A 22,970-nucleotide genomic window follows, 5' to 3' on the forward strand; every position below is an offset into this window, starting at 1 on the left:
ACGTTTCTTTTTCCTCCTTTCTTCTCTTCCCCTCTCTCGTCCCCTCTCCTCCCTTCCCCTTTTCTCTTTCTTCCGTCCCTCCTTTTCCTCTGCTTCCCTCATCTTGTGGCCATACATTGTTGGAGGCAACCAGGGTTTACAATTGCTTATTATTGCTTCACAGAAATGTGAGTTGAGTCAGATAGCTTGGAAAACCAGAGACTGTGGTTAGAAAATGCAAATGCGTGACTGTTAGAGCTGGCAAGGACTATAGGATTGGGGCCTGCGCTATAGATGGCCTTGAATGTCTCACTGAAGAGCTTTAAGAAATCATCACCAACCAAGGTTTATCAAGCATGGGCACATGGCATTGTTTCAAATAACACATGGGGACTTCCCTGGTGGCGCAGTGGTTAAGAATCCACCTGCCAATGCAGGGGACGCAGGTTCGAGCCCTGGTCCGGGAAGATCCCACATGCCGTGGAGCAACGAAGCCCGTGCGCCACAACTACTGAGCCTGCGCTCTAGAGCCCTCCAGCCACAACTACTGAGGCCGCGTGCCACAACTACTGAAGCCTATGTGCCTAGAGCCTGTGCTCTGCAACAAGAGAAGCCACCGCGATGAGAAGCCCGTGCACCCCAATGAAGAGCAGCCCCCGCTCGCCGCAACTAGAGAAAACCTGCGCACAGCAACGAAGACCCAACGCAGCCAAAAATAAATAAGTAAATAAATAACACATTAACTCATTTTGTCCTCCACTTAAAATATATAATTACAAGAGCAAAATAGGCATTTAGCTCTTTCTTTTGAGTTTTTATTTACATTTCCAGCTTCTGTATTAAAGATGTAAAAATCCGATTAAAGTTTAATTATAAAGATATAATTACTTGTATACAGTTACTTGATTCAGGCCTCTTACGCCTCCATCAGTGAAACAGGCATAATAATACTAGCTATAAAATAATACTTGTTTGAAATATTGTCATTCTAGTTTGTTTCCCACAGTTATCCAAGTAGGCAAGGAATAATGAAATAGCCCCTTCTTTGTTTTGTATAAAGTTACTTAATACATTACCAGAATTATTTTATAAAGGATGGTTTGTAATTTATATTAAATAGCTCAAAAGTTAATTTGGTCTTCTTCATAAAATGGTATTGCTATAAATAGCAAAAAAAAAGGATATAAATGTTAATTAAAAGATTAAATTGGTTGCCAAAATTACATATCACTGTTTTACATATTTAGACTGATTTTTTTCATACTGATGTAATTATTGTGCTAGCTGCAAATCTAATTTTACCTGTATACAGAATGACCACTTAGACATAATGAGTGAAGGTCTTCATCCTACTCATCTTTAAATCCCTAATGCAAAATACACACCTCACACATGTTAAACTCTCAATATAGAGAGTTGAATAATGAACACAGTATACTTCTTCGGGAGAAAGTAATTAAGCACAGAAAAAAACTTCATTCAACTTTGCTATTAGCTGCAAAAAAACAGAAAACTTACTTAGAATTATTAGTAAAGATCTCAAATACGCATATAGTCATCCTGTGAAAACATCCGGGTTCAGGTGCCTCCAATTTGTCTGCACATTCTCATTGAAAGTTTACAAAAACACTGTTGTTAATTTCCATTTGTGACTTAAAAGTTTACTTGCAGTAGAATTTGGAATTTCTAACCTATTGAACCCTAAAGCAAAACACTTTACCAGCTGCCTCTTTTGTTGTTGTGGAAATGACCTTCAGAGATCTAAATTCAATAGGAGAGTAGATTTTACACCTGAAGAAACATTTGGTTAAGCTGCTGAAAGAGAAGAAATGAATTATTTCCATCAGAAAGTTTATAGGTTGGAAAGAAACAGAGGTTTCCTCTCTCTTCGGCAGCAGTTTGTCCATTAATTAGCCCTTCAATTCCACTTCAATTAAATTAACTCTAATTAATAAGTTCATTACAAAGATTGACGCACCTTGCTCAAAGCGAGTGTGCTAAACGCTGCTAAACACCTTCAACCTAATGAAAAATTGATTCGATTGAATAAAAAAGGGAACCTCAGAAAGAAACCTCGCTCTTCTGGAGCTGAGGTGACGGTCTGTTCCTCTGAAGTTAATCAAACCATCTTGGATCTTTTAATCAAAAATTTAATTCAAAGGAGATAGAAAATGTGGCATGAAAAAAACCACATACCACTCTTCTCCAGTTCATAGTCCTGCCTCTTGTTTACAACTCTCACTGAGCCTGGATGTGGTGTCTAAAAGTCTGCAGCCCTGTGAATTCCAGTGTCTGAGAAACATTTGGTCAATGAATGGGGAACATGTGATCATGTGACTACATAAACAGTGACTATTTCTTAATTTTAAAATTCAGCTGTAGTCGTTTTCTGTCTGTCAGAAACCATCTCAGGTTTTTACTGTTGAAAGAAAACCAAAACTAAACAGTACTCTTCCGATCTTAAAAAAAAAGTTCATTTTATTTAACTTTATATGTGAAGAGTGAAAAATAAAATACCCCTCAAAGTTCTCTGTCTGTCTCTCTCAATTGGTTCTAGTCAAATAAAGCTTCTAAGAAAGTTTTTTAAGAAAAAAATTATTTCAGACGCCTGAATTCTATTTTAACAACCTAACCTGTTGTTACCGTTCTTAAAGTCCTTGGGTCACTTGTGCCCTTTTCAGTAATTCTAGTAACTGAAAATCCTTGCTTTGCAAATGCCAGAGCCGGCAGTTCTATATATTATTAAACCGGTTTTCTACTATTGTTTTGCTTAGCAACTTGTATCTGTCAACAGTACAAATAAACTTAATAGGAAAAACAACAGCTTCTTTTATTTAACCAGCACATCTCTGTGTCAGGAGCAAGCTAACGTGCATACTCAAGTAGATTCTTTTTTTTTTTTACCATTTTTTTTTTATAAAAGATTCTTTTCAGTGGAAGTTTCTGAATATTTTAAAAAATTAAACCATAGGATTAAAAATAACCCCTTTTCAGTTTTTGCTCTATGGGTGAAACCTAACCCCAGTTAGATACCTGACATACACAGACACTTAAATATTTTGTAAATTTTACATGAATTTGATGTATGTGTGCCTGTGTTCCTGGCTGTCAAAAGATACTCCTGGAAACAGGTATGGGTGCGTACATAGTTTCCTCTCCTTATGAATCATTTGTTCTGTTTTGTTAGTAGCGTGTGTGTGTGTGTAAGCACATATATAATACAGAAAATTGTTTATAACATAACTATCGTGTGCATTTTACGCCCAATCGTGGCAGCATATAAAATGGAACAAAGAAAGCAAACTACGTCTATGGCTCCTAGCCCTCGATGCTGCCGTCTGCTTAGTAGGTAAATGCTTTCGTACGTGTGCTCAGCGACCTTGTTCTTCACCTTGTTGGCGCGCTGAGCTTGAGACGAAGCGCTTCTCCCTCGCTCCCCGTCTCACTCGCCGCTGCTCTCCTCTCCTGCCCGGCTTCCTCTCTTTCTCTCCCCAGAGATCTGTTCCGCGGACTGCGGCTCGCACGGCGTCTGCATGGGGGGCGCCTGCCGCTGTGAAGAAGGCTGGACGGGCCCAGCGTGCAGTCAGAGAGCCTGCCACCCGCGCTGCGCCGAGCACGGCACCTGCAGGGACGGCAAGTGTGAATGCAGCCAGGGCTGGAACGGCGAGCACTGCACCATCGGTAGGCCGGCCCCGCCCCTTCCCGCGGCGCCCCGCCCCGCCCCTCGGGACTCCTCACCTCGGGAAAGCTCCTCCCCCCCATCCCCCGGTTAGCTTTTCCTGTCCTGTGTTCAGAAGCAGTGACCGCTAAAGAAGGGTTTCAGGTCCCAACGGCAGCCCAAGTATCAGCCCACTTGATACTCGCTGTCTCGAGTATCAAGTGTAAGAACGTTCTATGCATGGTGCTGGGGGACGGCCGCCGACACTGACTCGCAGAAGGCTGATTTCATTTCTTACAGATCAGCTCTCCTTGAATATGCCTGTGGCGTGTTCCATACTGCCACCGTGTAACGGCAGTATTTTTTACTTTAAGAAAGGGATTCCCAGTATGCAGCCTTTGGGGCTCCTGTAGATTCCAGAATCACACATCTTAGCACCTGTCCATCTACTTGAGCCTCTGAAAGGAGGTTGGAGTCTTTATGACTTTATCCTGTAGCACCATGAGGAAGAAAGTAGAATAAAATACACCAGCCTAGGGCCTCCCTGGTGGCGCAGTGGTTGAGAGTCCGCCTGCCGATGCAGGGGATACGAGTTCGTGCCCCGGTCCGGGAGGATCCCATATGCCGCGGAGCGGCTGGGTCCGTGAGCCATGGCCGCTGAGCCTGCGCGTCCGGAGCCTGTGCTCCGCCACGGGAGAGGCCGCAACAGTGAGAGGCCCGCGTACTGCAAAAAAAAAAAAAAATACACCAGTCTAGTTTTTCCTCAACAGATTTATATGCTTAACCCTTCTTAAAATACGATGATGTTCTGGCACATCTGTTGGTTAAATAAGACAGTCAAGTAGGTGTTTAAGATCAGAATCTTAGTATATAAATGGTATGTAGCCTGGATACAAAAGCACCCAGAACATACATACTAGTTCCATATTTTCAAGGCCTTCAGTGCCTTTGCTTTCACCGTTTGAGTCACTGAAATGAAAACGTCTATTTAAAGAAAATACAACAGAAGTAAGTAATACAGTGCTACCGCACTTCAGTGAAAACGTACAACATTAATTAGAAATGGCACAGTCCTACAAAAATCGCATAATTTGAGGAATGGTGTTTCTCCACATTTATGTCTGTAGGGTAAAATTTGATAGAGCTGTTGGTGGAGTCTTGATATCGTAAAGGATTTCTTCTTCCGATGCATCTCTAAGTTTACGTACTTCACTTTTTAAAAAAAAAAACGCATGGGTTAGCCAAGATTTTTTTCACAGGAAAATTGAAATCACTTACATTTTATAAGCTGTCACAAGTGGTATCTCTGCAGAATTTCCAGGAAGGCTCTTTTCAAATCACCTGTTTCAGGGGTCCCACTATCACCCGCCCCCCCACCGACATGTGGTGATCCTCTGGAAGGGCCCTCTCGGCACAGTTGTGCTCAGGGCTATAGACGTTTCCAGAAAGGGGAAAGACTCATCAGGTGGTGTCTGCAGGGATCCACGTCCAGGTTTTCCGGGCTCCTTCTCTCCCACCAGGAGAGGTCGCAAGAACCATGCCCCTTTCTCCAGCAGGGAAATGCAGCAACATATGTGCAGTGTTTCCGCCCGTTTGAGGTTGAGAGTTAAAAGGGTTTTATTGGGGCTGCTCAGCGAGGTAGCCTCTGTCAGCCACAGCCATCAAAATTCCAGACTCTCCAAAGAAGAGCAGATGTTTAGTGCTGCAGGTGTGCAAAATAACCTCATCAGTGTAAGGAACATCCACCTTTCCAGATGCTGGCCGAGGGCCAGCCCTGCAGACGTCTGAAGATCAGGCCTTTATGTTAACTCTTACCTGTGAAACATACCTACGGTGTCACCTGTTGAAGGTGAGCTCCTGCCAACAGCGGGGGAGCCTGTAGTCCTACTGGGGTAAACTGCAAACGAGCACGTGCAAGGCACTTGCAGAGTACTCATCCCCAGCATCTGACCCGGCTGTGGCTTCCCCTTCCCCCTCCTCTGCTCTTTAAGGGAGGCTCCGCAGGGCAGTGACCGCCTGTGGTTCACGTGAGCCGCACTTGGGAGCTGCTACAGTTAAGGCAGAACATGGTGGACAGTCACGATTTGCGTATTTTCTGCGGACATGCAGAGGGCAATGTAACATCCCTGTGACCAAACAGCATCATGCTGCAATCCCAGAGTGCACGCACATGAGGGGCAGGGCAGGAACAACATGCCTCTAAACATACACCATCGTGGTTCATGACCCCAGCACCCCCATCCTAAGTGAACTGATTCTAGCTAGAGGGAAAATGTTATATATTTGACTAGCTGTAGCCGGGGAGGTACAACCCACACTTGTGTATGTAGCTTGGAAAACAAGGAGGCGTACTATAAAGTTATCCGCGAGCAGGTTTAACTTGCCAACCAGCGGTCACCAAACAAATCGTTCTCTGGGTGTCCTCATTGACCTTGGTAAAATTACATGGTTAATTTCCCATGGAGGAGCTGTTCTTGAACAACTTTCCAGTTGTCTAGGAACAAACGGGATTTTTGTTAGGCGGAGGTCCTTTTATTATAATTTAACGTGTCTTGCCGTGGTTGTTAATAATTCCATTTTCTATTGTTTCATTTTATTTTGTTGCTTTGTGACTAACAGCGTGGAAGTAGTGGACCTGTGTCATTTAAAAATCTTTGAAGTGAACCGTTTAAAGGACGTAGAGTACCTTGAAATCCTTGTTTTGCTCTTTTGTACTCTCAGAAGTAGTGATTCCAAGTTTTTGCATACAAAGATCCAGTCGCCTTTCCCTGTCTACTTCCTACCTGTGTGTGTGTCCACAGTGAAGTCTCAGGGGTCCTTTAAAAGGAGGCCTTTGTGAGCCACTGATTAAACAGCCCAGGAAACTACAGTATATTTTCTCATTCAGGAGAGTTACTGTTCTGTTCATTTCCTCTCAATTTCAACAGTTAGGCATCTGGCTGAAAGGAGCTTTCACTTTATGAAAGAATGCTCATAAATCAGCAAGATTTTTTTTCCTTTCTCCATATTATCTGCCATCTCACTGAATACAAACAGGGAGGTTAATTGAAAGAGAGATGGAGGAGAAATTAAACAGAAGCAAACAAAAGTTCCCAATAGAGGGCTTCCCTGGTGGCGCAGTGGTTGAGAGTCCGCCTGCCGATGCAGGGGACACGGGTTCGTGCCCCAGTCCGGGAAGATCCCACATGCTGCGGAGCGGCTGGGCCCGTGAGCCATGGCCGCTGAGCCTGCGCGTCCGGAGCCTGTGCTCCGCAAAGGGAGAGTCCACAGCAGGGAGAGGCCCGCATACAGCAAAAAAAAAAAAAAAAAAAAGTTCCCAATAGAAAGCGAAGAATATTCTTCATGAGTCATCTTACTGTCTTCATAAAGTTTTCATGCTTTCATAAAACCATAGGCATTTTGAGAGGAAAATAGGTTATGAGTTTAGAGTATTTGCTGAGCACCCGACCACCTGAAGGGATTCCATCCTGATGTGTTTATTAGCGTGTTTATACTTTCCTCGCCTTATGAATCATGTATTCAGCGAATCGGCATATTCGTCCTCAGGTTTGTTGTCCCAAGTCCTCCTTTTTTCCTGAGTTAGACTTCGACTAGTGATGTATGCAGATAAAAAAATGAAACAAAGGGAAAGCCACTTGTAGCAATACTATGATTTAAATGAATATTTCTCCCTTCCTCCCCAAAACCCACTTACGATTGTTGGACCCTTTCATTAATAAAGAGAAGTTGCATGATTGAACCGCATCAAATAAGCACCAGCAATGATTACTGACATGGTTTAACGCTAACAGCACTGGTGTAGAAGCTCAGCTAGCATAACGTCGTCCTTTGTAAGCGAACATTCCGTAATTGGCCGAATGATTATCGTACTCATGCTCCGCTCTTTGTTTTTCATAAGATCGGAAAGACGTAAGAACATTTAGAGGATCCAGAAGCTAGTTTAAAAATATTAAATATAAGTAAGTGGTTTCTAAATAATAGTTGACATAATGAGAATGTTATTGTGGCATTTCTGTATGGAAAAGCGTAAACAGTTCTGTACTGTGAGAGCTGTGGTGGTTCAAGTTCCGATCTCTGAACTGGGAGATACTTGGCCTAATTCAGTAAGCTCACCATTTGTAATGTATTTAACTGGAACCGGAATCTGTAAACATGCAAAGGCAACTCAGTTGGTTTGGCTGTCTCTTTTCTTCTTGCTTAGGAAGAGAGGGGCCAGTTATCTGATTGGCCTGTGGTTGGAATTAATGGGGCACAGAAGCAACATAAATATCATGCCAGCCTCTACTGAGCACATGTTTGGAGGCAGAATCCGTAAAAGTGCAAGGCTAACTAAATATCCTGGGCAATGATAAATCCTAAGTACCAAATTTTGAGTATTATTAACCTGTACCTTCTCCAGGAAATACTCTTTTTAGCAATTGCTGGAGAAAAGTTGCCCCTACAAGCATCTATTTGTATTGGAGAGCAGGGGAGGCTGTAGATGAGACTGTGACCCAAAGGGTGGGGAAGAGGGAGATTGAATAACAGCTGCTTGTTATCTACGCGGGGGGTTGTTACAAAGGTGAGGAAGGCTCAGATCTCTGTCTGTGGATGGCGAATCCTCTTCTGGAGACTGATCAGCATTTCCCATTTCCCCACAGACACAAATGGAGAAAATGGGCTTAAATTGTTTAAAAGTTGCTTAGGTTGGAAACATTTAAATCCTGGAACAAGATCCCAAAGAAATTTTCGAATCTCCATTCCAATAAGTATTAGAGATATCATAATTATTTAGGTGTGAAACATTGAGAGTTGTTGTTTTTTGTTTTTGTTTTTGTTTTTCCTTTTTGTTAGTTAGAGGAATGTTTTTAGGAGAGGAGTGTTTTTTAACTTCTTTGCATCCTCTTGAGCAGTGGCCTAATCCGATGACCCCTTGAGGACTCTTGATATTTGAGAATGTATTGATAATTTCTGCTTAATTGAAAAATTACTAGATTTGAGCATGGGGTTCCCTTTTTATTCTCAATTTCATTTAACTTCCATTTTTATTTTTCCTGTGGCATTTGTGTGCCTCAGTTACATTTCATTTAATTTATGCATTTTTTATCCATTAAGCAACTATTGATCATCTCACCTGTCATAATTGAATACTACTTCTTCATGAAAGTCAGTGTAACATAATAAGAAAAAGCATGGGCTTTGAAATTTTAAAAAAGATGTGTTTCCCAACCAGTTGTACGATTTGTTCACTTAGAACATCTATCTTAATTGTTCTTAGTCTCAGTTTTTTTTTTCTCCAATGTAAAATGGCTATAATCATACCTATCATATGAGATTTTGAAGCAGAGTGTCTCATGTTTAAGAGCTTTTGGAATTTGAATCTTTGCTACATCATTTACTTGGTGTATGACCCTGTGCAAATCATTTAACCTCTCTGAGTATGTTTTCTCATAGATAAATATTATGTACGTCAGAGTTGTTAGGATCAAATGAAATGCTAGAATGTAAATCACTTATTAAAGTCCCTAGCAGTGTTCACTAGAGTTTTTATTTTGTCGTTGAGTATAAGTGAGTCAAACTGTAACCCAGACAACGTTTTGGGTGCTGAAATTAAAAAAAAAAAAAAAAGTAAAACAAAATAGCTATACAAGGAATTTGCTTTAAGGAGTTAATGTAATTTCCATTTCATTGTTATAAAGTGTGACCTAGTCTCACACTGACTATGGCTTAACAAGAGGTTAATATGTTTGGGATGGCGGTTTTAAAATCACGGTGATGAAAGACAGGTGGAGTCTATTGTGATACTTTTCTTCTAGTTATGTCTCAAACACAGAGTCGTTTATTGAGCTACATTGATTTTCCTGTACTTTCAGGCAATTCAAATGGAAATTTGGCCTAGGGGAAATCCTTATTCCTTTAAGCTACAAAAGACTGGCTGTTTGTTTTTATTCTGATTCTTTAGCACATTGGGAAACAAGATCATTAATAATCAGGAGGACATGCTTTGTTTGTTCAGACAGAAGCTCCACGTATGGTACTCAGCACACCTCTAATAAAAACCACCACGGCTGCTCTGGGGTGCTGGAGATGAGAAATTGAAAATGAAATACACACAGCTGGGGAAGTCATCAGTTAAATAGTATGGGCGTAAAAAAGAGATCAGAACTGTACCAGTGTGGATATGGCTTAGACTTGGTATTCTAATTCTTATCTCAGGATAATGGTGAAAGAATAGTATTTTAGTGGTTAAATTAAAAAATAGGTGACATTTTTGAAAAAAAACGACCTCTCTGATAATATACTTCAGAGATTACAAGATCAATACTCGTGACTTTTGTAATGCTCTCAAATTGGGAATCATATTCATAATAATATAGAATATGAAAATTCTAAGACTATCTTCTTCCATTTTAAACTTTATGATTCCCCCCTTAACAAGTACTTATAGGGTACCACATTACACCCACAAATGTTAGCTATAGGAGGCATTGGGCTTCACACCTGTCAGCGTCGTGTATTAACAGTAGTTAAGAAAGGGGTCTCTAGTGCCACCTGTCTGGGTCGCTGATGGCGCCGTTGACATATTTACTGTGAAACTGGTGAAGCTTAAGCATCAGGGCCCCTCGCTTGCGCACAGGCCCCTTCTAGGATCTCACAAGGGGACCATGGATTTCTATGGTCATATGTTGCAAGTCATTTAGGACCTTGGTCTCTTTCCACTCCCAGCTTCACTCCCTCACACTTTTCCTTGTGTCGGTGGCATTGGAGTGGCTGTGGGCACTTTGAGGGTTCCGCTAAGGAGAATTTCACTTGGGGATGCGTTTAGTTTCCATTTAATTGGATATATTTGTGAGGTGTGAAATCATTGCCGTCTGTGATTGTTTTGTGCTCGCCGTCCAGGGATGTTCCTGCCACCCCGACTCATCTAGTGAACATCAAAGTACGGGGTCAGAGATGATAGGAAGATATGAATTTGTCCTAGGGAGCCCCGCCCCAGAGGAAAATAGGTAGTGGAGCGGAAATGAGGTTTGAAACGTATGGAAACCGAAGCCCATCTCTGGAAAATTCTTCCCGTCGTCAGATATGTTGTAAAATGCCCAGTCCAAACGGGAATTTTCTCTAGTCAGCAATATATTTGATAATGGAACTTATACAGTTATAAACGTGCCCTAATTTTCTCTTTTGATGATTATTTCTTTTTCGAGGACTTTATCAGAATTCTTGTATCTTCAAGGCATGAACCTATAACAGTACTGCAAAATTGAGTTCATCAGTGTGTGAAGTCACATGCATCATGCATCCCGGTGTACCACAGAATCGTATGAACGTACCAGGAAAAGATTCAGGGCTTATGTGACATGAAATACTGATATTGATGAAGATGTTATCAAACTCATAATATTCTAGGATGCCATCACAACAGAGTGGCTAATGAATGTCACCAGTTCACAGAGGTTTTTGTTTTGTTTTGTTTTGTTTTAATTTTTTTAACATCTTTTCACAGACTATTTAAGCCTAGTTTATTACACCATAAAGTCTTCCCAAATTTGGCAGTAATGCCCCAAATTTGCATAACATTACTAATAACAGATTTTGAAGCCAAATGAAACTTTCTAAATTATCAATAATGAAAACCATATTAAACAATCACATTGAAATAAGACTGAATTATCTGTCTATTCTCTCTATACAAAATATTATAAAACCATTGTCTTATAAGGAGGCAAAGTAAATGTAGCCCAAAAATTATAGAAAAAAAGTGTTTATTAGAGACATGTCAGGCACTTAATAATAAAAAATATTCTGCAATTTTTTTCTGATGTTTGTGGTGTTTATCAGCTTAAAAACTATAATTTATTGTGATTTCTTATCTCATTCTAAATAATGACTCAGTTTGTACCTAATTTCATATTTATAATTTGGGATTCTTTTTCTTAAAGAGAGCCCCCCAATTTGTATAATTTCAGACCCCACAGAAGCTGGATCTGCCTGTGATCCAAACTCTATTACTTGACAGCTGTGTGATTTGGGGAAAATCACTTAAACTCTCAGTGCCTCAGTTTGCCCATCTCCAAAGTGGGAATGAAAATAGTACCTACCTCCTAGAGTTGATGAGAGGGTTGATGACCTAAAACATGTAGAAGGGCACTTGGAACACTATCTGGCACAAAGCAAACACCATAGGGATGCTACTTATTGTTACTGTTGCTAGAGTATTTGGACTGAAATTAATAAAAAAGTTTACTGTGGCTGGCTCTTCCCTACTGAGTCTTATCCTAATGCAGCGGAATTAGCCAGCAGGAAAACAGGAGTGCGTGCTGGTTCCAAGAACAGCTTCTCCCCTCCACTTCCCGACACACTAAGTCCACACTAATGTGGACAGAGATGCCTCGTGATCTGTCATACAGGGTGGAAGGTGGGTCATCAGAACGCAGTAGGCATAGAGTTGAGCGGGAGGAAATCCCCCTTAGCTGACTTGGTTGGCCGTGAAAATCCAGACAGGCAAAAAATCCTCCCATGAAGTGGGCAAAAAATCCTCCCATGAAGTGTGCAAAAAAGGAGGACTTCTTAAGATCCTTCCTGCTCTGCAGTCCCAGTGACTGCTAAGTAATTTCATGTGACCGAGAGGCTAGCGATTCCTAAGAGAACTGTGGAAGACCCCCTTCAGAGCTCATTGAGAATCACCGATGTCCTGAAAACCAGGCTGATTTTTAGATGTCGATTTCTTCCTTTGAGATTACATTTGCGTCCATCTGGGGCTTCTCAATATTTTTTTTTTCCTTTGAGTCTGATTTATTCAGTTAACAGTTTTATATACAGTGCTTTCTCCTCTGTAATCCCCTCAGAATTGGTATTTTTTTTAACGAGGCCGCTTAATCTCCTCTCTTCTGAAAATGCAAAACTAGTTTCTCTGGCCTTTCTGAATAATGGAGGCCCTGTAGGTTGTCAGCGCTCTCTCTACAGGGTTTCAGGATTTTTTAAACTATCACAGATAGTGTTTATTTCACTAGTCAATGTCACCATGTTCCATTTAGTTTCATTTTTATCAAGAAGTGTTTGGATAATGAGAGGTGTGTTGGGACTTCCCTGGTGGCGCAGTGGTTAAGAATCCACCTGCCAATGCAGGGGACATGGGTTCGAGCCCTGGTCCAGGAACCTCCCACATGCTGCGGAGCAACCAAGCCCATGCGCCACAACTACTGAGCCTGGGCTCAGGCTACACTTGTGTTAGTTTGTTTTTCTTTACATGTACCAATTTCAGCATCAAAGGACATGAAGCCGGTGGGTTCCATTAGCTGCAGCCCAGCATTGCCAACAATGGCAGATCTGCATTTAAAGCTGAAGTAGTCATTTCATTCAGTGTTCAGCAACCTTTGAGAGAGAGAGGAATCAACCAACAAAAAACAAATCCACTGGCCTAAATTTGAAACTTTAGTAAGTTTGACTGTTTCCATCATATATTAAGCCATAATACAGTATGTCCAAGTTTTTTTGTTTTGTATAAATTATTTATTTATTTTTGGCTGCGTTGGGTCTTCGTCTCTGTGAGCGGGCTTCTCATTGCAGTGGCTTGTTGTGGAGCACAGGCTCGAGGCGTGCAGGCTTCAGTAGTTGTGACATGTGGGCTCAGTAGTTGTGGCTCGCAGGCTGTAGAGCACAGTCAGTAGTTGTGGTGCATGGGCTTAGTTGCTCCGCGGCATGTGGGATCTTCCTGGACCAGGGATCGAACCGGTGTCCCCCGCATTGGCAGGCGGATTCTTATCCACTGCGCCACTAGGGAAGTCCCTGTCCAAGTTTTTGAATCACTCTGAATTTCTACTAACTTTTATAGTCCATATCCTCTAAAGCTTCTGAGTGGTTATTAGTTTTTTGTTTGTTTGTTTGTTTGTTTTTTTTCCCGTACGCGGGCCTCTCACTGTTGTGGCCTCTCCCGTTGCGGAGCACAGGCTCCGGACGCGCAGGCCCAGCGGCCATGGCCCACGGGCCCAGCCGCTCCGCGGCACATGGGATCCTCCCAGACCGGGGCACGAACCCGCATCCCCTGCATCGGCAGGCGGACTCCCAACCACTGCGCCACCAGGGAGGCCCGTGGTTATTAGTTTTGACTCGTCTTTCTGGGACGTGCCTTTTGCAACCTTAACTTTGCAACATCCCTTCCTCCCTTAATTTGAGCCTGCACAAGTCCCATCATGTCCCAAGAGCCTCATTAGAATTACATTCTCAAATCAAACAAATCCTGGGGAAAGTTTAAATACGAATCTTCACATAACTTTTGCACCTTATTTGCTGTGTGACCATCAGTAAAATCTATAGTCCCCAGAGCTGTCCTGATAGATGTTCTTTCATTGTGTTGACGATTTATTTCCCTAGGTGTCAGTTTCTTTACCCCTAAGAATGGGAGTAAATGTACCTGAACACCTTTAGCTATTGACATCAGGTATTTGAGTGCCACTGTTGTCTGTCTGGTTCTTCATGCTGTGATTTATCCTTACTAAAAGGAGAGACGGCAGCCTGAAGCTGAGACTCGGTTCTCACATGGCAGGAGTGCTACTGAGAGGTACATTTCAGTGAGAGTTGCATTGTTCTGGGAAATGTTCCATGTGTTCTATACTTTAGGAAAGGGACATTTTTTAAGGACTTCTGCACGTAGTAATTGTTCTGTGGGTGATTTTGTGTCTGGATTTAACCTAGATCTTTTCACTTAGGTGATTTACACATAGCCTCTGAGGATGAGAGTTTTGAGGTCTTTAGAAGAAATATGCTTGACATACTTCAGGGTCATGTGATAAAGGATTCTATCCTGTGGTGGTTGTTTGTGCACAAATTTTCCCTCCACTCTGCTTCCTGTGGTGTAACTTGGGTCCCAAGAGCTACTATAAATTAACCTTATTCCTACTCAGCTGACGGTGAGGCCTACTGGCTTTAGAGGCAATGTGTTCAGAAAAAAAAAAAGAAAATGGAGGGTTACATCTACTGTCATTGTTCTCTAATGGGAGCAGTGTAAGAAAATATTGATTATTTGTGTTGTTTTATGATCATTTAGGTGTCATTGAAATATACCTGATTTCTTCAGGCTTGATAAATCTGAGTCCTTCCTTCTTACTTTCTTGTGTCTATTTCCCACCATGAATTTAGTGGTTTTCTAGCTAGTTTTTTAAAGTCTCTCAAAATAAGTTACTGTGTAAGTGCTCTGTGTCTTAAGGAAACAATTTATAAATTATAATTATTATCCAAAAGAAATTTTTGAATCTGTTCCTTTGAATTAAAATGTTATATGCCATAGTTTAAAAAGTTTATGAAGAGATAGAATATCAGAATAAAAGCCAGTTATGTGTCAAATTTATATCATATTGTTTTATTAAAAGCCTGCCATTGTGTTCCTTTACTAATATACTACAGTATCTTTTTCAATTTGGAGCACCTCATTGATTTGCATCTTTTAAAAATCATCTAAGACCTTAATTTCCACCGAATCTAGTATAGAGGAGGTTTGAAAGCTCAATTGACTGGATATATTGTGCAATTTAACCAGAAATAAAGGTGAAAGAGGCTCCTTTTAAATCTTGCCAAGTTCATCAGAAGCCTTTTATTGAGAAGTTTAGGTCCAAGGCGTTTGGGAGTGAAACCAGGTGCAAAATAATATGTTATCAGCTATTTCACAGGATTGGTGAGGAAGAGAAAGACCATGACTAGGGCCAGATTATAAATATGTCACATTCTTCCCCAAACTCAAGCCAGGTAACTGTAGCCTACCAGCCAGCTAGTGAAGTGTTCATGTAGATTTTAAGTACTGTTCACTGTCTGCAGAGATCCGTATTACCCTAATGGAGTAAATAAAAAATCAGAGCTTTGCATTTAGTTTCATGTAAGTGCGGAAGAATTAAGCCTACAATTTTAAGGAATGTGATTATTCCTTCCCTCAATGGTACCTTAGTATTCTTCAGTGGCAGAATTTCTCTCTGTCATTTCTTGAATGTGACAAGTTGAAAATAGCCTCTTTTCATCTTAAACCTGTTTTTAAAATACAAGTTATGGTGTTAGTCCGTACAAAAGCCATGGCCTTTCTCCCTTTTCATATTTAACATATTATTTTCACAGGTTACGATGTGACTAGAGCCGATTTTTTTCTGTTACTCTTCTCCGTGATGGGTTCATTGACCCTCATTCTTTGAGTGCCTCTTTAGTGAAGCTGGAAAACATCTGCCTCTAATCTGGCTATTATTTCTGGGCTTTAACAGACATGTGCCTTGGATAAATTAAGGACCAGTCAAAGGAGGTCCATAAATATGGATACTTTGCCAGCTGCCTTTCCATTAAACCCTGTTGGTTGAATGAAATTAGTAAATAATTATGTTGGTGGGGAATCTGGTAGATCCCAATGGAATATAATGTCTTCCTTTAACAACAGAGCTTAATTTTTTTCCTATACACCAAATTAGTGTTTAGGGTAATCTCCATTGCAGATGGACTGATTTGCATTAAAACTATGCCTCCTTGTTCTGATTTGTCAACACCTCTTTTTTAAAAAAGTCTTTAACATTAAGCATGGGTGGGTAAGACCATCTGTTTCTGGAGCTTGCCCACAGCTCCATCACTTAACACATGAGACAGGTTACAGCTGTTTAATTGTTATGGTGCTGAATGGTTATCTTTCTATCCAAAATTAACATTTATATATGTATGCACAGAAAGCGTGTGGTTAAGCTTAAGTGGTCTAATTGTGAATTAATGGTGTTAGGTATTCATCAGTTAGACCCGACATGAACAGTGAAGTGTAAAATAATGCTTTTCACAGACACTTCAACTCTTGGCTTTTAAGATGAGTCCCCAGATGTGATTATTATGCGTGTGAGAAACCCACTCCCAATACATTGGTGTATGCAGAGGGAAAAGATCACCATATAACTGTCATAAAAAGCAAAGAGAAAACCATCTGTGTGGTTACTGCACATACCCTAACTCTTTCCTGCCCCCAAAAGCATTATCCTCTGATCTGTGACCAGTGTAGGCAACAAGCTCCAGAGTAAAAGCCTAGATGGGCGATTATGGTTGCACGTACCAGCAAGGCACCCACAAGCTACTGGGAACATTTTTCTCAGCCAAGTGAGGGTGGGTTTTCTCCTGTATGTAGGAATGGTGACACACAAACTCACATCATTCTGCTGCAAAAGCTAGCAATATATATTCTGTTAAGTCTGTTCAATACATTCCATAATGAAAAACAATGAAAAATTTTCAGCAAAATTGCAGTATAAGGATCATGATATGCATGTAAAATAAGATATTTAAATGTCTTAGTTCCCAAGTAGTTACTGTAAAAGTGACTTGTATTTCCGAATTTATGAGCAGATCATACGAAGATTTACATAGCCCTTTAAAAAATATTAATTTACGTTGCTCGAATCAAATCACTAATGAGGGAGCACAAAATATACAAGGACAAGTTGTGATGTGCTCTTTATTCTAAAAAGCTGAATCACGTTTTGATTAGGAACTTTGCATCTATACCAGCACAGGGTTTATGTGAGACAGAGAATAAGGAAACTTCTGGACACAGAAGTGGAGTTGTCTCCACTTTGAGATCTAGCCCGTTCACATGAAGAAGGGCCCCGTCTAAGGGAGTATATGTCAAGCAGGTGGAGCATAGGGGGCCCATCCTGGCATCGCTGGGGCAGAGGGGACCCCATGGCTTCTGAAAACAGATCACTAGCAGCCCGGAGATGCTTTGCTTAAAGTCAGATTTCTTGCTTTCTTCATAGTCTCGTAAAAGATACCAGTGACTTCATGATTTTGTCCTTTTTAAGCTGTCTTTATTAAAAAGATTAATTCATAGTACACCTGTTATTTAAGGGTTTACTGTGCACTAAGGCACAATGCAAAGTTCTCTGCATATATTGTCTTACTTAATTTTCACAACAGCCTTATCAAGTGGAAGCTATTAAAATCTCCATTGACAGGGCTTCCCTGGTGGCGCAGTGGTTGAGAGTCCGCCTGCCGATGCAGGGGACATGGGTTCGTGCCCCGGTCCGGGAAGATCCCACATGCCGCGGAGCGGCTAGGCCCGTGAGCTATGGCCGCTGAGCCTGCGTGTCCGGAGCCTGTGCTCTGCAACGGGAGAGGCCACAACAGTGAGAGGCCCGCGTACCACAAAAAAAAAAAATAATAAAAATAAATAAATAAAATAAAATAAAATAAAATCTCCATTGACAGAACTCAGGCTCAGAGAGGTTCTATAACTTTTCTGTGGATGCACAGCTAGTAGGTAACAGAACCAGAACCCAAATCCACATGAACCGTTCCCAAGCTCCTCCTCTTAAGCACTAGACTATGCTGCCTCCTAAATTACTGTTTAATTGTTTTAGCATGTATGTATATAGTAGAATAGGTGAAAATTAAATTTTGTTCTGTGATAAAGATAATATCTACATACCTGTCACATACGATTGAATTGTCATAGAAACAGATGCAGTAGTAACCATGTCAGCGATATATCAATAATAAAATATCACTTTTTTATTCAGGAAAATTTGAATTATAGCTGATAACAGGATCCATAGCTTGCCAAAATAACAATAACAGTTGCAGCAACAAAAAAAAACAGTTCAGAGAAAATCAATTTGTACTGTAGAGGATTTAAGAAAGTTGTAAACTACTTACTGAAAACTCCACACTTCTTTTTAAAAGTTAAATTTATTTCCAGTTTCTTAGTAGACTGAATACTATGTATAGACATTGACCACTGAAAAGCACTCATACAAAGTGATTAGATGACTTGTGTAACCAGTATTGGCCCGTGAAAAAAGTGTCAGAAAAGTTTAATACCCAGGATACAAGTGGTAAACATCTATGCACACTCTCTCACACCTGCAAATAAAGAAAAAATACTCTCTCTGTAAATCACCTTTGAAAAGAGCTGTTTACCTACAGTTTTCTCCAAATAAATTACAGTTTTATCTTCAGTAAGTTAAACAGATTGTTCAACTTTATTATTTTTCCTGGTAAAGTTTTAAAAAATTGACAACAGAAAGACCTAGTATATTTTACATACTTATTCACGCCTTATTCTATAAGTTTTCTTAAATACTAAATGTTATGAATAGACAAAAGTAATGATGGTAGACAAGAAATTACACTCTTTGATATTGACCAAATAGATCGTTTTCATGGTTTCCTGCCACAAGACTTCTTAGTACTACACAGACACCACTTTGGTAATTGCAATAACCAAGTTCACTGTCCCAGAATGTTAAAGATCCAAATATTTGTTTAGTGTAAAATATATTTGTGTTCTGATTTTCATTTATTAATGTGAAGAACTGTCTCTGATAGCTTAGTTCCCAAATCAGGGTACTAAAATATACCTGATTTTTTTTTAAATTTAGGAAATCATAAGATAATGTGGTTTTGCTTATGTCATTCACTGAACTCAAACGAGTAAAAATCTGAAGGAGCCATGTGTCACTCCATGTTTATGTTATGGTCCAGTAAATGAAATTACGCCACGTGCAAAGACTACCGCAAAAATCATGTATCACACGCCAAGCAATAGTCATCTCTTCGTAGGCTGTGTGCACGCCGGCATCAGTGAGCCTGCTGTCTGCATTCTGCCTGCTACACTGTTACTTCTGTTATGTAGATGTCATCTACAGTAAGGCATGAAATTCTAAACTGAAAGAAAACACCAAACATAATTCTCCCAGTTGCCTGTACAAAGTTCTGCAGCTTATCCTGGCACTTTTTCAGCAGTGCTGACTTGAAAAAGTTTGGTTTATCTCAAAGCACCTTTTCCATAGAATCCAGATTTTTCTTCTGGGAAGACTTAAATGAGGAAAAATATTATTTCACTCTTTTGGAATGTCTTGGCATAAATAGTGTTCCAAACTGAAGTATGGTGTTTTGCTTGGGTAGGTGCATGCAAGAAGCAATGTATTGTACAGATAATTTTTTCACCAAATTTCCAATCTAGTAAAAGAATAAAATGTGCAAACTTTCAAAAACAATTTATTTGAAGCAGGTTTTCAAAAATGTGCCGCCAGTTTTAGGGGAACAAAAGCTCTTTCAAACACGTGCACACGCGTGTGCTCACACATACGCATACACACACATACACCATTTTTCTTTACTGGCACAACCTAGTTGTTAAAACTCACTTGCTAGTTGTTATATTTCAAATTAATTGACACCCCTAAATAGGATAAAATATTTGCAATGTTTTATCTAATCTTAGAATGAGAATTCTGTGGTGAGAGAGGACATATTTTTAAGGGGTCTGAGTAAATTGTTTTACAGGGTTTAAAATTATGTCGGTGTCATAATCCTTTATGACAGGGTAATCAGTAATAAAACAGTACAGTGCATATCAGTTAAGGAACATCAAATCAATGGGTATGCGGCTTGCACACTGATTTAAACAGTTGCTGATTGGAATAAATGGATTTAATATGTACTTATTTGCAGACTGTAGCTTTTCTGTCATCCTACAGAATTGGTACACGAATAATCTAAGAAAGATACCTACTTATAGCTTTAATGAGATACTAACGTGAATCATTTTTTAAGTCTGTGTGATAAAGTATTACGAAACACACAATGCTAAATAAAAACTTGTCCTCGACTCTGAGGACTTTGCAGTGTTCACTGTGGTGAAGGATATGTCTGTATTTTATTATGGACTCATCTGATTGAATTGTCCTCTTTCGGAGATGGGCCCCTAAGATCTTCGTGCAGTAATTAAACTGAGAAATATTTTTAGCGTTCTAGATTCTGTGTTCTTTGCCTGTGTCTAGGATATCCCCAAGAGTGAACTCAGTAGCCCAGTGAAAATACTGTCCTATTTAATGTGCTGCAACCAAGCACATTGTTGACAGCAGAAACAGTGTGAATAGATCACAACTACACACGTCAGCAACTGTGTACACACAGTCAAACTGTTGGTATATTTTCCCTTGTGAGCTGCCTAATGTAGATATAACCAACTTGGTTTGCCTTTGTTTCTTCTCTGTGTTTTGAAGAATCGGTTTGACTGAGAGGAAAGCAAAGTGGGAACTAATCTTATTCCGTGAAGACCTCCGATACCCTAGTTTCTCCCCCAGACAGGCACAAATACTCCTCTGACCTGTTTTTTAAAGGAGCAGCCTTCTTTGGAACTATCACTCAGCAAATATTTCTTATACAACAGACATCAGCTGAAATGATTCTGGTCTTTGATTTTTCAAACTCACTTGTTTTAATTTTTCCTGGTTTTATCCCTCAGTTTTAATATCCTGCTGATTGGTTTTCCAAACTTGGGATTTTTAGAACAAGTTACAGCAGTTCTCATTATAAAGGTTTCTTAACTACATAAAGTACCCTCCTTTATGAGGCTGTGTCCACAGATTAATACTTCAAGTTGTTTGGATTTCAATCTTACTTCCCAGTTTCTCTCTTTAATTGTCAATGTTGAAATAAGGATTTCCACATTTTTTTGTCTTATTTTCTCATTCAAGTAAATTCATTGACCAATCTAAAAACAGGTATGTTTCTCGTCTATCTACCCAGGTACACAGTTCTGCTTCTGCTGAGTTGTATACAGAGCTTGTTTATTAAGTGTATGGACTTTGGTCTCAGACCACCTGGTTGGAATTTTGGCCACTTGCTAGCATTTTGATCTTGAGGAAGTTATTTAATTTCCTGTGCCTCAAGTTTCTTCATTTGTGAAGTAGGGAAGATAATAAAAGTACCTATTACCCCATAGAGTGGTGAAAATTAACTGAGCCAGTTCATATAAAATGCTTAGCATAGGTTTCAGCACATAGTAACAGTCAGTAAATGCTAGTGATTGTTAATACCGCTGTATATAATTAGGATAGATCGATTGGGCAAGGGGAGAGGAACAGATGGATGAAGGAAAGGGGAAGGATATTGTAAATGAGGTATTGCTCACATATGCTTCTTTCCCAAAAGGTAGCCTCTCTGTTATTCGTAGAATTTCTTCGAAAGCTGCAAACACATGTAGGACATGGTGTTACCAAACCCGGGTCCAGCTGCTCGCCGCTCGAAAGCCAATTCTTGAGACAAGTGTTGGTAGGAAAGGAAAGGTGGCTTTATTTCGGAGGCCGGCAACCAGAGGAGAGGGTGGACTCCTGTCCGAGAACCAACGCCCGATTGCTGTTCCGAGGACGGGCTTTTAAAGGGGAGTCTCAGGGGTGTGTAGGCAGAGGGCGGTAGCAGGGCAGCACGGTCAGCTCTGACCGTCACCTTGAAATCAGGAACGTGATGGTCTGGTCAGCGCCACCTTGCTTTTTTTTTTTTTTTTTTTGCGGTACGCGGGCCTCTCACTGCTGTGGCCTCTCCCGTTGTGGAGCACAGGCTCCGGACACGCAGGCTCAGCGGCCATGGCTCACGGGCCCTGCCGCTTTGCGGCATGTGGGATCCTCCCGGACCGGGGCACGAACCCGCGTCCTCGGCAGGTAGACTCTCAACCACTGTGCCACTAGGGAAGCCCCACCTTGCTTGTTTTAAGTACAGTTAGTCTTTAGTTCCAGGGTTTGTTCCCATTGCTTTGAGGCCAGTTCTCGGAATTGTGTGAAGTGGAGTAGCTGATGTCGTGGCTTCAATTTGGTCATCATGTAGCCATCCTCCTCCACGTCGAGGAGGGTGTTTGTATCTATAAGACAGCTCACAGGACACGGCTCAGAATATGATCTAGAGCCCTTGAGGAGGAGCTGAAGGTCCTTGACTGGGCTGAATGACCAAACTCTTATTATTTGGTCTCCTCTGACTGTTTTCCTCTGTTTCTGCGTTTTCTCACTTCTCTGATTAAATTTATTTTTTGGCTCAAGTTTTTCCACAGACAAAAGGCAAGCTGAGGACCTGGGGACAAGGACTATAGGGTCCCGCTCCGTTTCAGTAGGAGAACCATAATGAGTACATTTACTCATTTTCTTCAGCAGATATTAAGAATCCCTTATGAGCCAGGAGATGGGAATACAGTGATTAGCGTGGCCACGGGGAAGATTTACACATTACGTCACCTGTGTCTATATATTGTTAAAGCCTTGTGTTTTCCTGGAATCTCTTAACTGAAATGAATTGATCACGGCTAGTTCTGGATTTTTTTCTCTTCTCCTTTTGCATTTACCCTGGTGTTTATAGTCCTAGACTTCATCCATGAGACGTATCCAGGGGGAAAAACGGGGAGAATCAGTTAAGTAGAGGACATAGAGGGAAGAGGGCTGCCCATGATTCTGACAGATAAGCAGATGAGGCGTCAGCATGGAGGGAGGATGTCCACAAGGATGCCGCTCCTCCCTGCCCTCCACAGTGGCCGTGAAACACGGTACGTGAAGACTGACTGTGAGCAAAGCTCCTTCCC

General features: G+C 40.9%; 1 protein-coding gene across 7 annotated transcripts in view; it reads left to right on the forward strand.

Annotated features, from left to right (window-relative positions):
• The window catches only part of TENM3 (teneurin transmembrane protein 3), a 330,131-nt gene that overhangs the window by 216,508 nt on the left and 90,653 nt on the right, over nucleotides 1–22,970 (forward strand). For all 7 annotated transcript variants that reach the window (XM_082608816.1, XM_082608817.1, XM_082608818.1 and 4 more), the window contains one exon: nucleotides 3,475–3,660. In XM_082608816.1, the coding sequence (XP_082464942.1) occupies nucleotides 3,475–3,660 (186 nt within the window). The remainder of the gene's footprint in view (nucleotides 1–3,474; nucleotides 3,661–22,970) is intronic.

Source organism: Mesoplodon mirus (assembly GCF_964341445.2).
Source record: "Mesoplodon mirus genome assembly, chromosome: 20".
Classification (NCBI taxonomy): Eukaryota; Metazoa; Chordata; class Mammalia; order Artiodactyla; family Ziphiidae; genus Mesoplodon; species Mesoplodon mirus.